The 15,559-nt window shown below is 51.7% G+C and overlaps 1 protein-coding gene across 1 annotated transcript in view; it reads left to right on the top strand.

The window, feature by feature from the left end:
* The first annotated feature begins 1,166 nt into the window (after positions 1-1,166).
* LOC140387803 (semaphorin-3E-like) overlaps positions 1,167-15,559 on the top strand; it is a 401,767-nt gene continuing 387,374 nt past the window's right edge. The window contains exon 1 of the mRNA XM_072470936.1: positions 1,167-1,631. Coding sequence (XP_072327037.1) covers positions 1,517-1,631 — 115 coding nt within the window. The 5' untranslated portion in view covers positions 1,167-1,516. The remainder of the gene's footprint in view (positions 1,632-15,559) is intronic.

Below are 15,559 nucleotides of genomic sequence, written 5' to 3'. Positions count from 1 at the left end.
GCCTCCTGGGTAGACCTGGCCGCCTGGGTAGATATGGCCTCCTGGGTAGATAGAGACTCCTGGGTAGACACGGCCTCCTGGGTAGACACGGCTTCCTGGGTAGACACGGCTTCCTGGGTAGACAGGGCCTCCTGGGTAGACACCGCCTCCTGGGTAGACAGGGCCTCCTGGGTAGACACCGCCTCCTGGGTAGACACCGCCTCCTGGGTAGACAGGGCCTCCTGGGTAGACACGGCCTCCTGGGTAGACACCGCCTCCTGGGTAGACAGGGCCTCCTGGGTAGACACCGCCTCCTGGGTAGACAGGGCCTCCTGGGTAGACACCGCCTCCTGGGTAGACACCGCCTCCTGTGTAGACAGGGCCTCCTGGGTAGACACGGCCTCCTGGGTTGACACGACCTCCTGGGTTGACACCGCCTCCTGGGTAGACAGGGCCTCCTGGGTAGACACCGCCTCTGTAGACAGGGCCTCCTGGCTTCTCCTAGCCTGAGGAATGTTCCATTGATTCCACGTTTATTCTGAGGATTGTTAATTTCTGCATGGTCCCAAGCCTGAAGTTCAAAAGTTAGAATTCACTTTATTGCAAATTTGTGCTAAATTTCTGTGAACAACATAAGGACAAAGATTTGCAAGAGCAGATGTATCCTCGGCACCACCAATACCCAAACCACCAGCACCTTTCTGTACAGTCCGGACTCACTGCCGCGAGCGAATATTGAAGGAAGCTAAGATTTATTTATCACAGTTTTATCAAGAAAAGTCTCCATGCATTTACAACTAAACAATGCAATCAATAACAGATACCTCAGCATCAGCCAGATCTGAGGTGTACAATCTGCTTTTTCATGAACTGAATTTTCTTGGGCTACAAAATATCGTCAGAAATTGAAAAACTTACGAGCGGATTCCCCCTGCCTGGAAAAAAATATATTATAAATCATTAAAAACAGATTGGATATTCAAAGTAAGATCCCTTTAAAGATGCTACGAGGAGCTCAAACTAATCTTTCTTTTATATTCATTGACCCATAAATGTATCTTGGCGTTCTTCCACGTAACACCAGGGGGCTTGGATCTGGAGGCGAATGGGAGGATCAGTGAACGGCACGTGGACAGCAGTGATTTCTGTGGAGTAAAACTTCATGCTTTACTTATAGCTTCACTATGCTGCACAGCCGACTGCAAATGCTAAACACCGCAGCCTGTAACCACAGAGACGAAAGAGATCTTGCCTCTAATTAGGAGGGGTGAAAGGTGAATAAACCTCACTGCTTGGCAGGGCTAAGTCCTGGAAAGTAGTAAGATTTGGGACAACACCAGGGAGGAGCAGTTAAGCTTGTTGAAGAGCCTGAAAACAGGATTAAAATTAAAGGGACTGGTCATTGTTGGCAGTAGGATAGTGTCATTCAGGGAGCTTAGGGAAAAGGATGAGAGAGAGAGAGAGATAGATAGAGAGAGAGAATAAAACTGGACTTCACTTTCAGAAGGAAGAAGTGAGAGACAGATTTTCAAGCAACATGTCACTGGTTGGCACTGCTGTTGCCACAGTGGAGCTTCTATTTGTCCTGATCTTACAATATTCCAGCTGTTCTGGAGATCCCAGTCACCCAAGGCTGCGTCTATCACATAAAGGTGAGTGCACACGTACTGTTATTTAATGTAGAACAATAACTCACTGATAGTGTGTTACATTCTGTTTGCTGACAAACTAGTTATTTCATTTTGCCTCTGCAGTAATTGTTTTAAGATCATTACAAAACACGTTTATTGAAGAGTCAAAATGGATTTTGTGGAGGCTGCAACAAGTGAAAAGAACGTGCATCAAATTTCACCAACGATAGACATTTACTTAATCTGATGAGTGAAAGGGAATTTTAATCTTTGCTTTAAGCAGCCATTTGGACATTTTGAGAGCAACATTTTATGGGGCTAACAGTATCAACTTTCTGTGAATCAGTGCCGCTCCTGTTTAACAACAAAAACTAATCAGTTAATCCATTGAATTTGTCCCAGCTGTTTAAAAGGTTTAATTTCTTTGAATTGCTATCCTGGAGAATTTATTGATGAATGGACTCACTCCAGTCGAATGTCGTCTACTTGCTCTGAGAAGTCCTTCTCTTTGTAGATATTTGTATTATTTAACATCTTTGCAAAATAATCTTTCACTTTTATTGAAACAAAACATGATGAAATACAGAAATATGAATTCAGCATTGATTAATAATTGAATTGTTGTCAAAAATGAAACGTAATGTAATTCCAACTTTGGGCTACTAAGAAGATGGGAAATATCAGGAAGGTGGCGTTCTGCTTCCAATGGTTTTGTGGTGACGTTGGTTACCTGCTATTCCCTCAGAATTTCCGACCCTTCCCTATTTCACACATTTAATCGTCTGGGTTGGGGTAAGAAGGTGGTCGATTCTGTGCTGAGATAGTTGACAATATCATGTTGATTGTCCAGACAGCATGCGAACGATACCATTGATATAAAGTCAATCCACAGCCAATGGTCCAGTCTGTGTGGTTCTTTCCAGTACTGTGGCTTGGGGGTGTTGCCTGAGTTTGGGGATCGAAGCTCTCATCATTCAGACAGAATTTTAATGTTTGCAGTTTTGCAGAATTGTGAATTCTTCATCTCTGACATGAACCCTCACAATTTTTCATCGTCATGCAGGGGGGATAGTACCATTTGAATGGAAAGCTGGAGAAATGGCCGGGGAGCTTCAGCAGGAGGTACCAGCTTGAGGGGAGGACCTTCCTTAAATACAACTGGCAAGGTTCCCAGCTAAACAGGTCCCGGGGAAATTCAATGAATTCTTGCCAGCACAGCATCGGTCTGCCTGATTGGTGGCAACACAAGGCTGCGGATAGGTGGAGTGCTGGTTTTAGGGGCAACAACTCTGAGTATCTTTGTCGAGTAATCCTGCTCCTCTGAACCCATGGAAATATTTTTGAGCTAACCTTAAGGGACTGAGCTTCTTGTTGAATAGTTTGTTCTGAGTGCAGTGTTCGCAGTGGGCACTAAAAATGGCTTTGGGATCCTATCAATAAAATAGGATCTAAATTTCAATTTATTTATACGCAGATACTCCAGCTGCTGGGAAATGGTCACAGGCTGTAAATTCATTCATTAATTTCCGTTCCCAGATGGTTGAAATTTCCGCTTATTCCTTTAAACATGTGGGAGTTCAGTGTATAAACTGTTTTTAACTGAGTTCTTCTTTAAAGAAGCCAATTAAACCTTCAAAGATAAAAAAAAATCTATTCCTTATAAGTGTATTTTCAGCCTTGAGATCTTTTCACTGTTACTGACTGACAGGGATTCTGTCTGCGGAACAGGGGCGTCATTCTCCGACCCCCCGCCGGGTCGGAGAATCGGCGGGGGCTGTCGTGAATCCCGCCCCCGCCGGTTGCCGAAGTCTCCGGTACCGGAGATTCGGCGGGGGCGGGAATCGGGCCGTGCCGGTTGGCGGGCCCCCCCGCTCGATTCTCCGACCCGATTCAAAGATGGGTTTTTTTGCAGTCTGAAGACTATTATAATCTTTAAGGGCGGCATTCTCTCAGACCCGGGGCCGGGCCGGAGAATCGGCGCCATTGGCGCAACGTTGTCGGCGCAGTGCCAGTTGGGGGCTACTATCCGGGTCCCCACCCACCCTGGCAATTCTCGGCCCGGGATGGGCTGAGCGGCCGTAACAAAAAACCCGAGGTCCGCCGTCGCCATGCTAACCTGGTCTTACCCGGCGGGCCCTCGGCGTTGAAGGGTCCAGAGGCGGCATGTGGGGAGGGAGGGGGAGTCTGACTCCGGGGGGACCTCCGCTGTGGCCTGGTCCGCGATTGGGGCCCACCGATTGGCGGGCCGGCCTCTCGAGCTGGGGACCTTCTTTCTTCCACGCCGGCCCCTGTAGCCGTACGCCATGTTGCGTCGAGGCCGGTGCGGAGAAGGGAGACACTGCACATGTGCGCGTTGGCGCCGGTGCCACTGCGCATGCTCAGACCCCGCGGCGCCCAGTTGATGCCGGGATCAGTAGCTAGAGCAGCGAGGGTCACTCCAGTGCCGTGCTGGCCCCATGTAGGGGCCAGAATTGCTGATCCTGAGGCCATGTTGACGCCGTTGGAAAATGCTCCGGCATTTACGATGGCGTCAACACTTAGTCTGAGGATCGGAGAATCCCGCCCAATGTGTTTTCTCTCAGCTGCTGAATGGAAGGGACGGTGTACTCCGAACGGTGTACTCCGCACTCCAAATTCATGGCACCATGGGTAGGTGTGCTGCACAAGAGGGGCAGAGGAAGAATGTCAGGGCGATAGTGGTCGGGGGTTCAGTTGTAAGGGGCTGCAAAAGACACTCCAGGATAGTATTTTGCTTCCCTGGTACCAGGGTCCGGGATGTCACTGAACGGCTGCAGAGAATTCTGAAGTGGGAGAGAAAACAAACAGATATCGTGGTTCCTATTGGTACCAACGATACAGGAAGGAAAAGAGATGAGATCCTGAAAGCAGAATTTATGGAGCTAGGAAGCAGATTAAAAACCAGGACCCGAAGATTGTAATCTCTGGATTACTTCTGGTGCCACGTGTTAGTGAGTATAGAAATAGGAGGTTAGTCCAGATGAATGGGTGGCTCGAGAGTTGGTGCAGGAGGGAGGGCTTCAGATTTCTGGGATATTGGGACTGTTTTGGGAGTTGGTGGGACAGTACAAGGCGGACAACTTGCACCTGAACTGAAATGGGACCATTGTCCTAGCAGGGAGGTTTGTTTGAGCTGTTGGGGAGGGTTTAAACTAACTTGTCAGGGGTTGGGATCCTGAGAGAAGATTCAGCAGAGACAGAGGCACAGCCAAAATTTGAGAAATCATCAAGTGAGTCAGAAAGGCATAAAATGTCCAGACTAGTTAAGTCACCAGCGAGTTTGGCAACATTGGATGGTATTTATTTTAATGCAAGGAGTCTGATGGACAAGGCAGATGAATTGAGGGCACAAATTAAAGGATGGGGATATGATGTCATTGCTGTCACTGAGACATGGTTAAGAGAGGGGCAGGATTGGCACTTCAATATCCCAGGATACAGGATCTTCAGATAGATAGGGAAGGAGGTAAAAGAGGAGGCGGTATCGCAATTTTCGTCAGGGAATCAATTACAGCAGTGAGGAGAGGTGACATCTTAGAAAGCTCTTCAACTGAAGCCATATGGCTAGAGCGTACAGACCAAAAAGGAGCATTCACATTTCTAGGAGTGTTCTATAGGCCCGCCAAGTCTGAGAGAAATAGAAGAGCAGATATCATAGATTATCATATCCCCTGGTAACCCGACCTAATGTTTTGGACACTAAGGGGCAATTTATCATGGCCAATCCACCTAACCTGCACACTTTGGACTGTGGGAGGAAACCGGAGCACCCGGAGGAAACCCACACAGACATGGGGGAAACGTGCTGGCTCCGCACAGACAGTGACCCAAGCCGGGAATTGAACCTGGGACCCTGGAGCTGTGAAGCAACAGTGCTAACCACTGTGCTACTGTGTCGCCCTGGCACTGCTGGTGCCATCTGGATACCAGCCTGGCACTGCCAAGGTTCCCAGGTGGCACAGCCAGCTGACGTGGGCAGAACATCACTCAGAGACCCAAACACTGGACCCAGCCTTTGGGATTAAACATGCTGCTGGGTCCAGCTTCAAAAATCCAAAAACATTCCACCTCATTTATGCTTTTTCTCCCGGTTCTTGCTCCGTTTGTGTTGTCCTTGTTAAAGCTCCCATTATATCTCACAATGTTATGGCTGAAACATGGGTGCAAGTTGCTGCCGTGAACATCCCTGTTGTGCAAATCTGTCAGTGGATTCTACTGGGGCATGATCGTGAGACTTCGAGGAAGCTCGTGGCCAATGTGGTCTTTGGCATTATCTCAGGTTACAGGAGCTGGGGAAAGGCAGTCTGATGGCAGCCAGTTCACATCAACTTTCCAAGTGCAATTCAGGAGAAATTATGCATTGTGTAAATCACAAGTGACTGTATTGGTGTAAATGCATTGGTGTAAATGCATTGGTGTAAATGCATGTCATTTCACATATGCAGTGAGCAGTTTTCTGAAAGCAATGTTCTTTAATGACATTAATGTTTGAAATAAATTAGACAGATTATTTCTAAGTTATTCCAAGGCATTCAGTAACAGCATTGACCTCAACTGTAACTTACTGATAATATTCTCACGAACAATAATTTAATACTGTAACCAAGAGAGTGAGTTATTTGTAAAATCCATGGAATGAGCAGAAAGTTGGCAAATCAGCTGATGATCAACTTAATTTGTTTGCTGTAAGTAAAGGAACATGTATTAATGAAACTTCAGTCACAGAGGAATCACAATTCCCAATTTCAAATGAGATTTAACCATCAGCATCTCCCGAGACGTGACTTTTCCCAGTTCTTGGTCTGACCACCAGATGGAGTTTTGTTCAGCAACAGAATAAAACATCTCCCCCAAGCAGATCCACGCTGCAGAAACACACGGACTGGTGCTCACCAAGATCCTGACATCTATCCCAAATTAATTTTTGACCAGATTTATCCTAAATCCCTTTGTTCTACTGCCCCGGTGTCTCCCACAGCAGTGGAATAATTCATCAATATATACCACTATTCTCTCTGAGTTACCCCCCCATCACTTCTGACAAGCCTTTACCAATCCCCTGTCCTAGGGATCAGTCTTGTTACTTGTCTCTAAACCAAGGATTGGGAGTTTGATTGGAAACCCAATGACTGTTTCAGAGACAGGCCTGGGCAAGTGAGCTCACAGATTGGTATTAATATCCCACTTGCTGCCTGGAGCACAAAGGAGATGTTTGCTGGCCTGAGGAATGCTGGATAGTATTTGAGTGTGAGGGAATTCCAGGAACATCTCCCAGGAGACCATGCTGCAAAATGAGGAATTGGCTTCCTGAAATTATTTGGGCTTCGGCCATTGGGGTAGATTGTGCAATAGCTTAACCTGGGTGATAGCAATTCAATATCCTGTTCCTTAACAGCTCCCGACTTTTGTTTCCGTTGAAGCAAATGGAAGTAGAAATGGGGAGAGATGGAAGACAGTTTTTCTGCTTTGCTGTCATCTGTTTAAAGGCACAAACTCAATATCTCCCACTGTGTTTTCCATTTAATTCAAAAACCTTCCTGCTTAAGCTTCTGATTATTATCTGGGGCGTCATTATCCGACCCCCTGCCGGGTCGGAGAATCGCCGGGGGCTGGCGTGAATCCCGGCACCGGAGATTTGGCGGGGGCGGGAATCGCGCCGCGCCGGTTGGCGGGCCCCCCCGCTCCATTCAACGGCCCGCCGATAAATTGCCTGTCCCGCCGGTGTGGATTAAACCACTTTGAACGGCGGGACAAGGTGGCGTGGGCGGGCTCCGGGGTCCTGGGGGGGGCGCGGGGTGATCTGGCCCCGGGGGTGCCCCCACGGTGGCCTGGCCCGCGATCAGGGCCCACCGATCCGCGGGCGGGCCTGTGCCGTGGGGGCACTCTTTCCCTTCCAAGAGACTCTCCCCACTGCGCATGCGCGGGAAACTGTCAGCGGCCGCCGACGCTCCCGTGCATGCGCCGCCCGGGGATGTCATTTCCGCGCCAGCTGGCGGAGCAACAAAGGCCGTTTCCGCCAGCTGGCGGGGCGGAAATTCCTCCGGCGCCGGCCTAGTCCCTCAATGTTGGGGCTCGGCCCCCAAAGGTGCGGAGCATTCCGCACCTTTGGGGCGGCGCGATGCCCGTCTGATTGGCGCCGTTTTGGGCGCCAGTCGGCGGACATTGCGCCGTTTCCGGAGAATTTCGCCCCAGGTTACATATTTATATCTTTAAGCTCAGTTAAATGTAGTATTAATTCTTGGTCTTTATTCCGATAGAAGGAGCTTTCATACTGAGGCACGATCAATTTGACTGGAGACGAAGTTGAATCCAAACTGAGGCTTTATTAGTATCAGATGTGTGGCCTCCCACAGCAGCTGGCGAAATGGCTGCGAGCTGGAGGCCATGCATATTTATACCCCGCCTCCTGGGTGGAGCTAGCATGCAGGGGCCACAGGTGGACCTGTAGTGCAGGTTCTACCGTACAACCCCTAATATCAGAATACAGTGGTTTACCACATTCACCCCCTGTTAAAATTGAGTCCGGCGGGGGTGGTTACTAACTATCTACAATTAGCAATTTTTAATATTTACAGAGCAGTAAAAAATGTCTCTTGGCATCCAGCGGGCCGGTTCCAGCGCCTTGATGGTTCTTTGACATTGACGAAGTGGTGACGGCGATGTTGGCGCTGTCGTGGTCGAAGTTGACTACGGGAGCATGCCGAAATCCTCTTCATCAACGGGGGTGGGCAGGGGAGGACGGACGGTCCTAGGGGGGGTGATGAGGGCGGCAGGGGAGGAGAGGGTGGCGCCGGGGGCGGCTGGGGTGGTGTGGGGATAGAACCTGCTGGTGCCAGGTCCCTGAGGGAGACGGTATCCTGGCGGCTGTCGGGGACAGCCATGTAGGCGTACTGTGGGTGCACCCTTTCCACCAACAGATCCGCCTTGTGGAGCCGCACATGTTTACGGAGAAGCACGGTTCCCGGAACTGTAAGCCAAGTTGGGAGCGATACCCCGGATGTGGACTTCCTGGGGAAGGCAAAAAGACGTTCATGTGGTGTACTGTTAGCAGTGCAGAATAATGAGCGAATGGAATGTAGTGCATCAGGGAGGACCTCTTGCCAGCGGGAGGCCGGGAGGTTTCTGGACCGCAGGGCCAGCTGGACGGCCCTCCATACCGTCCCATTCTCCCTTTCTACCTGTCCGTTTCCCCGGGGGTTGTAGCTCGTCGTTCTGCTGGAGGCGATACCCCTGCTGAGCAGGAACTGACGTAGCTCATCATTCATGAATGAGGATCCCCTGTCACTGTGGATATAGGTGGGGAAGCCGAACAGAGTGAAGATAGAATTAAGGGCTTTAATGACAGTGGCAGACGTCATGTCGGGGCATGGGATGGCGAAGGGAAACCGGGAGTATTCATCAATCACACTGAGGAAATATGTGTGTCGATCGGAGGAGGGGAGGGGGCCTTTGAAATCCATGCTGAGGTGTTCAAAGGGGCGGGAGGCCTTCACCAGGCGTGCGCTGTCCGGCCGGTAGAAGTGCGGCTTGCACTCCGCACAGACCTGGCAGTCCATGGTGATCGTCCTTACTTCCTCGATGGAGTAGGGCAAATTGTGTGCTTTAATGAAGTGGTACAACCGAGTGACCCCTGGGTGACAAAGGCTGTCGTGCAGGGTCCGGAGTCGGTCTACTTGTGCGCTGGCACAGGTACCTCGGGATAGGACGTCTGAGGGCTCGTTGAGTTTGCCAGGGCGATACTTAATCTCGTAATTAAAGGTGGAGAGCTCGATTCACCACCGCAAGATTTTATCATTCTTGATCTTGCCCCGCTGTGTGTTGTTGGACATGAAGGCAACTGACCGTTGGCCAGTGAGGAGAGTGAATCTCCTGCTGGCCAGGTAATGCCTCCATTGCCGCACAGCCTCACCAATAGCCTGAGCCTCCTTTTCGACGGATGAGTGCCGAATGTCGGAGGCATGGAGGGTGCGGGAAAAGAATGCCACGGGCCTGCCTGCCTGGTTGAGGGTGGCGGCAAGGGCGACGTCCGATGCATCGCTTTCTACTTGGAAAGGAAGTGTTTCGTCTCCAGCGTGCATTCCAGCTTTGGCAATATCAGCTCTGATCCGGGCGAAAGCCTGTTGGGCCTCGGCCGTCAGGGGGAAATGAGTGGACTGTATGAGTGGGCAGGCCTTGTCCGCATAGTTTGGGACCCACTGCGTGTAATATGAGAAGAACCCCAGGCAGTGTTTGAGGGCCTTGGGGCAGTGGGGGAGGGGGAGCTCCATGAGGGGGCGCATGCGGTTGGGATCGGGCCCCAGAACTCTGTTCTGGACCACGTAGCCAAGGATGGCTAAGCGGTTTGTGCGGAACATACACTTCTCCTTGTTATATGTGAGGTTGAGGAGAGTGGCGGTGTGGAGAAATTTAGCGAGGTTGGCGTCGTGGTCCTGCTGGTCATGGCCGCAGATGGTCACATTGTCTAGATACGGAAACGTGGCCCGCAAGCCATACTGGTCGACCATTCGGTCCATCTCCCTTTGGAAGACCGAAAGCTCATTGGTGACGCCGAAGGGGACCCTAAGGAAGTGATATAGCCGGCCGTCTGCCTCGAAGGCGGTGTATGGCTGGTCCGATTTACGGATGGGGAGCTGGTGGTAGGCGGATTTCAGGTCCACCGTTGAGAAGACCCGGTACTGTGCAATCTGGTTAACCATGTCAGATATGCGTGGGAGGGGGTACGTGTCGAGCTGCGTGTCCCTGTTGATGGTCTGGCTGTAGTCCACGACCATTCAGTTTTTTTCCCCAGACTTAACCACTACCACTTGAGCTCTCCGGGGGCTGTTGCTGGCCTCGATGACGCCCTCCCGAAGCAACCGCTGGACCTCGGACCTGATGAAGGCCTTATCCTGGATGCTGTACCGTCTGCTCCTGATGGCGACGGGTTTGCAATCTGGAGTTAGATTGGCAAAGAGGGAAGGAGGATTGACCTTTAGGGTCGCAATGTCGCACACAGTGAGGGGTGGTAAGGGTCCGCCGAATTTAAGGGTCAGGCTCTGGAGGTTGCACTGGAAGTCCAGGCCGAGGATAAGTGCAGCGCAGAGGTTAGGGAGGACGTAGAGGCGAAAGCCATGGAATTCTACGCCTTGGACTGTGAGCATGACCGTGCATTACCCCCGGATCGCTACGCGATGGGATCTGGAGGCCAGGGAGATACTTTGATTGGTAGGGTGTACCTTAAGGGAGCAGCGCCTTACCGTATTTGGGTGTACAAAGCTCCCGGTGCTCCCGGAGTCCAGTAGGCAGGAGGTCACATGGTCGTTGACTTTCACGCTGGTGGATGCGTTGGTCAGATTATGTGGTCGGGACTGGTCGATTGCCATAGAGGCGAGCCGTGGTTGATCGTCGGGTAGTGAGGCGGCCGTTGAGTTGAGGTCCTGGAACGCCGTTGGTCTCCGTGTGCTGCGGGGTGGACAAGATGGCGGCGCCCGGAGATCCTGGGGATTACAATATGGCGGCGCCCATGAAACGGACGTGTTGTGCGGGGGAGAAGATGGCGGTGCCCATTGGTCGCACATGGCCTGGGAAGGGGAGAAGGATGGCGGCGCCCATTGTTGGTGACCGAGGGGGTTGGGGGCGACCGCGGCCGCTGAGCGGGCCTGGCACACCGCAGCGAAGTGGCCCTTCTTCCCGCAGGCCTGACAAAGGGCAGCGCAGGCCGGGCAGCGTTGGCGGGGGTGTTTTTGCTGGCCGCAAATATAGCATCAGGGTCCCCCGGAGATCACTGGCTGGCGCGTAGTGCAGGCATATTGGGTGGGTACGCCCCCGCTGGGGCGGCTGCCTGTGGGACCCATGAAGCGTAGGAGGAGTGGGCCGCGTGATTTGGGGCGTAGGACTAGACATTGCGCAGGGTGACTGTCATGGAGAGCGCTAGCATTTTAGTCTCTGCGAGGTCACGCATGGCTCCTTCTAGGAGCCGCTGCCTGATAACATCAGAACCAATCCCAGTTACAAAAGCATCCCGCATAAGGAGATCTGAGTGCTCCTTAGCTGTAACGTCCTGGCAGTCACAGTCCCGAACTAGTGGGATCAGGGCCCTCCAGAAGTCCTCAATTGACTCAGCAGGCAGTTGAGTACGCGTTGCGAGCGCGTGTCTGGCGAAGAGCGTGTTCGTCTTCTGCTCATAATTTTCTTGGAGTCGAGTCATGGCATCAGCGTAATTGGGCGCATCCTGGATCAGCGGGAAGACTTTGGAGCTGAGTCTGGAGTACAATATTTGGATCTTCTGAGCCTCTGGAACAGGGGTCGGCGCCGCGTTGATATACGCTTCAAAACAAGCTAGCCAGTGCTGGAAGTCCTTTCTGGCGTCGCTTGAGTGAGGATCCAGCTGCAGGCGATCTGGTTTAATCCGGAGGTCCATCTTCTGAGTCTGATACTAACAAATTGAGGCACGATCAATTTGACTGGAGACGAAGTTGAATCCAAATTGAGGCTTTATTAATATCAGATGTGTGGCCTCCCACAGCAGCTGGCGAAATGGCTGCGAGCTGGAGGCCACGCATATTTATAACCCGGCTCCTGGGCGGAGCTAGCATGCAGGGGCCACAGGTGAACCTGTAGTGCAGGTTCTACCGTACAACCTCTAATATCAGAACACAGTGGTTTACCACACATGCAAAACCCTGAAAAATCACCAGTGTGTCCAGTATAAGGCTTTGTGTTGTTCCATTCACGATTGTTGTTTATTGATTATGCGATGGTAAATTACACTCAAACCATTTCAAATCCTTTTTCAGCAGCAATCATATTCGGAGGGGGCTGCGTCCTGTGCTCTAGTCTTCAGAGAAAGTCTTGACCCCTTGAATCCACAAATGTGATATTTCCTGTTGGGTGGGTCCACAGAACGCTTTCCGAATGATCAGATTAACCTCTCATTAGCATGTCTGGCCAGCCAGAAGGCCAATGGTTTCAAAGAGTCTATCAAAGGGATGGAATACTGTGGAGGTCAGACACAATTCCTCAATACCTTTGGGAAACCTTTAACATTCGTTGAACACAATCAAAAAACGCTGGTGCTAGTCACCCGCTGCTCTCAGCATGAATTGTGCCACTCAATCTATTTCTTTCTGGCAGTGAACAGAATGGACTTTGTTCTGCTAAAGACCAGTTTTAATTGCTGATCGAGCGTGTTTCTCTTCTCCTTTTCCTCAAACATCCCCTGTAGAAAATATTTCAAACTCTCTTTCGTATTCAAATTCTTGAGATTTGACGAAAGACAAATCAAACATTACCTCGATGGCTACTCCTTGAAATGAACAACAAAGAATGTTTGGACAAAACCACAGGGATTCAAACTTATTCAAACTTGTTCTGTAACATGTCCATTCTCACTTGAAGGAGTTAATTCAGGGCCAATTTTTGCATGAATCCATGTTCTCCAATGTGCTGGGTTCCTGAATCACAGACAACAGGGATTTATTATGAAGGGAACTTTATTCACTAACTCAGCAGCTACTTAAACACCTGGGGCGTCATTCTCCGACCCCCCGCCGGGTCGGAGAATGGCCGTTGGCCGCCGTGAATCCCGCCCCCGCCGAAGTCTCCGGTACCGGAGATTGGGCGGTGGCGGGAATCGGGCCGCGCCGGTTGGCGGGACCCCCCGCTCAATTCTCCGGCCCGGATGGGCCGAAGTCCCGCCCAGAAATTGCCTGTCCCGCCGGCGTAAATCAAAGCTGGTATTTACCGGCGGGACCAGGCGGCGTGGGCGGGCTCCGGGGTCTTGGGGGGGGGCGCGGGGCGATCTGACCCCGGGGGGTGCCCCCACAGTGGCCTGGCCCGCGATCGGGGCCCACCAATCCGCGGGCGGGCCTGTGCCGTGGGGGCACTCTTTCCCTTCCGCCTCCGCCACGGCCTCCACCATGGCGGAGGCGGAAGAGACTCTCCCCACTGCGCATGCGCGGGAAACTGACAGCGGCCGCTGACGCTCCCGTGCATGCGCCGCATTTCCACGCCAGCTGGCGGGGCACCAAATGCCATTTCCGCCAGCTGGCGGGGTGGAAATCCCTCCGGCGCCGGCCTAGCCCCTCAATGTTGGGGCTCGGCCCCCAAAGATGCGGAGCATTCCGCACCTTTGGGCCGGCGCGATGCCCGTCTGATTGGCGCCGTTTTTGGCGCCAGTCGGCGGACATCGCGCCGTTGGGGGAGAATTTCGCCCCTGTGCTCTCCCGGGCAATTCTCCCATTTTCCCGACATGTCACCTTTTTCATAACCACGTCAACATATTCTCATGTGACAACTCACTTGGTCTACATCTTCTTAGGGCAGAGGACAGCATGATGGCACAGTGGTTTGCACTGTTGTTTCACAGCTCCAGAGTGCCAGGTTTGATTCCCGCTTGGGTCACTGCCTGTGCGGAGTCTGCAGGTTCTCTCCGTGTGTGCATGGGTTTCCTCCGGGTGCTCCGGTTTCCTCCCACAGTCCAAAGATATGCAGGTTAGGTGGATTGGCCGTGATAAATTGCCCTTAGTGTCCAAAAAAGGTTGGTGGGGTTACGGGGATAGGGTGGAGGTGTGGGCTTGGGTATGGTGCTCTTTCCAAGGGCCAATGCAGACTCGATGGGCCGAATGGCCTCCTTCTGCACTGTAAAATTCTATGATTCTATGAATCCCCGTTTCGTTGGGACACTGGGTGACATGCGATGTGGCAGTGATGTGACAGAATACACAATAGCAAACTATTACAGACCATTGTGTAACACACAGGTTAAACAAGCAAACTATTCACATATACAGTGAGGCAGATTGAGCTGTTGCAGCTGGTGCATAGCCCATCATGTCTCCTCCCCCCCTCCCCTTTTCATTGTGGAAAGATTTAAAAGCCATTTCTAGGTTAGGTGGTAATACAGTCCTGGCCACTCGGGTTCATTTTGCTAGGCACCTTGACTGTGTGGTTACACCAGTTGGTAGTGTTGTAGTCTTTCTCTGGCCGCTGTCCTTAGTGTGGACGACCTGTCAGTGTGCTTGGTGGGTGCAGGGCTCGCTGTGTTGGTCTCCGGAGGAGTCAGCATATCCACTCAGGTACAGGGCCTGTGCCATAGGCTGAGTGACTGAAGTGCTGTGTCACCTGTTGGTGCTGGTTCCGATGCCTGTAGAAGGTGATGGTGTTTGTATACATAGTGAGCACCATCTGATGCGACCATGTAACTGCTCGGTTGCGGGACATGGCTGTGTACCTCCACCAATGGGCATTTCCACCTGTGGTTTGAACCCTGACCGTTTGACCGGTGTTAAACGGTCGCGATTTGGGCATCTCGGTGTTTTGCATCTCAATCCGTGCTCATCTTTCCCGTTGGTTTGAAGTTTGGGCTGCAGCAGAGTTTTGACATTGGAATCGTGGTCCTGGCACATCTGGAACAAAGTCGCTGTGCTGACGAGGGCAGGCCCTGTCGTGGTAGATATCACAGTCTGGGGAGCGCAGCATAGTAATCTGTGCAATCCCGGGCACATTTCTCCAGAAGATGCAGAGCTGAGTGAATCGCCCGTTCAACCAAACTGTCTGACTGAGATTAGGGAGCTGCTCATGATCTGCTCAAGTCACACGTGCATGGAAAGTTTCTAAATTCAGTGGCGAACGTTGTGTGTCAGGAGTCTCTGAGGGAAGCCGTGAAGGCCTCCTGAGCTTGACGGTGTCACTCACCGTGCTTGGCGGGTAGTGGAATGAGAATCAGATGAGACTGAATGTTGTTGACCATTCTATTCGAAGCTGTCAGCTGCTGTGAATGACTACAGGAGGTCAGGCACCTCATGTGAATGCAGTGGTTCCTTTGCTGAATCACCCAGGGCACATCTGGAGATTTCCCTTTCCAGGTTTATGTACATGGAGGGCCAGCACAGTGATTCCTTGGCCCTGTCTCTGGTTGCTTCCTACCTGGGGGTGCCCCTGGTGAAGTTGTT

Source organism: Scyliorhinus torazame, chromosome 13 (genome assembly GCF_047496885.1).
Source record: "Scyliorhinus torazame isolate Kashiwa2021f chromosome 13, sScyTor2.1, whole genome shotgun sequence".
Lineage (NCBI taxonomy): Eukaryota > Metazoa > Chordata > Chondrichthyes > Carcharhiniformes > Scyliorhinidae > Scyliorhinus > Scyliorhinus torazame.
The sequence above is the reverse complement of the archived record's forward strand: the minus strand, read 5'-3'. Positions and strand labels throughout refer to the sequence as shown.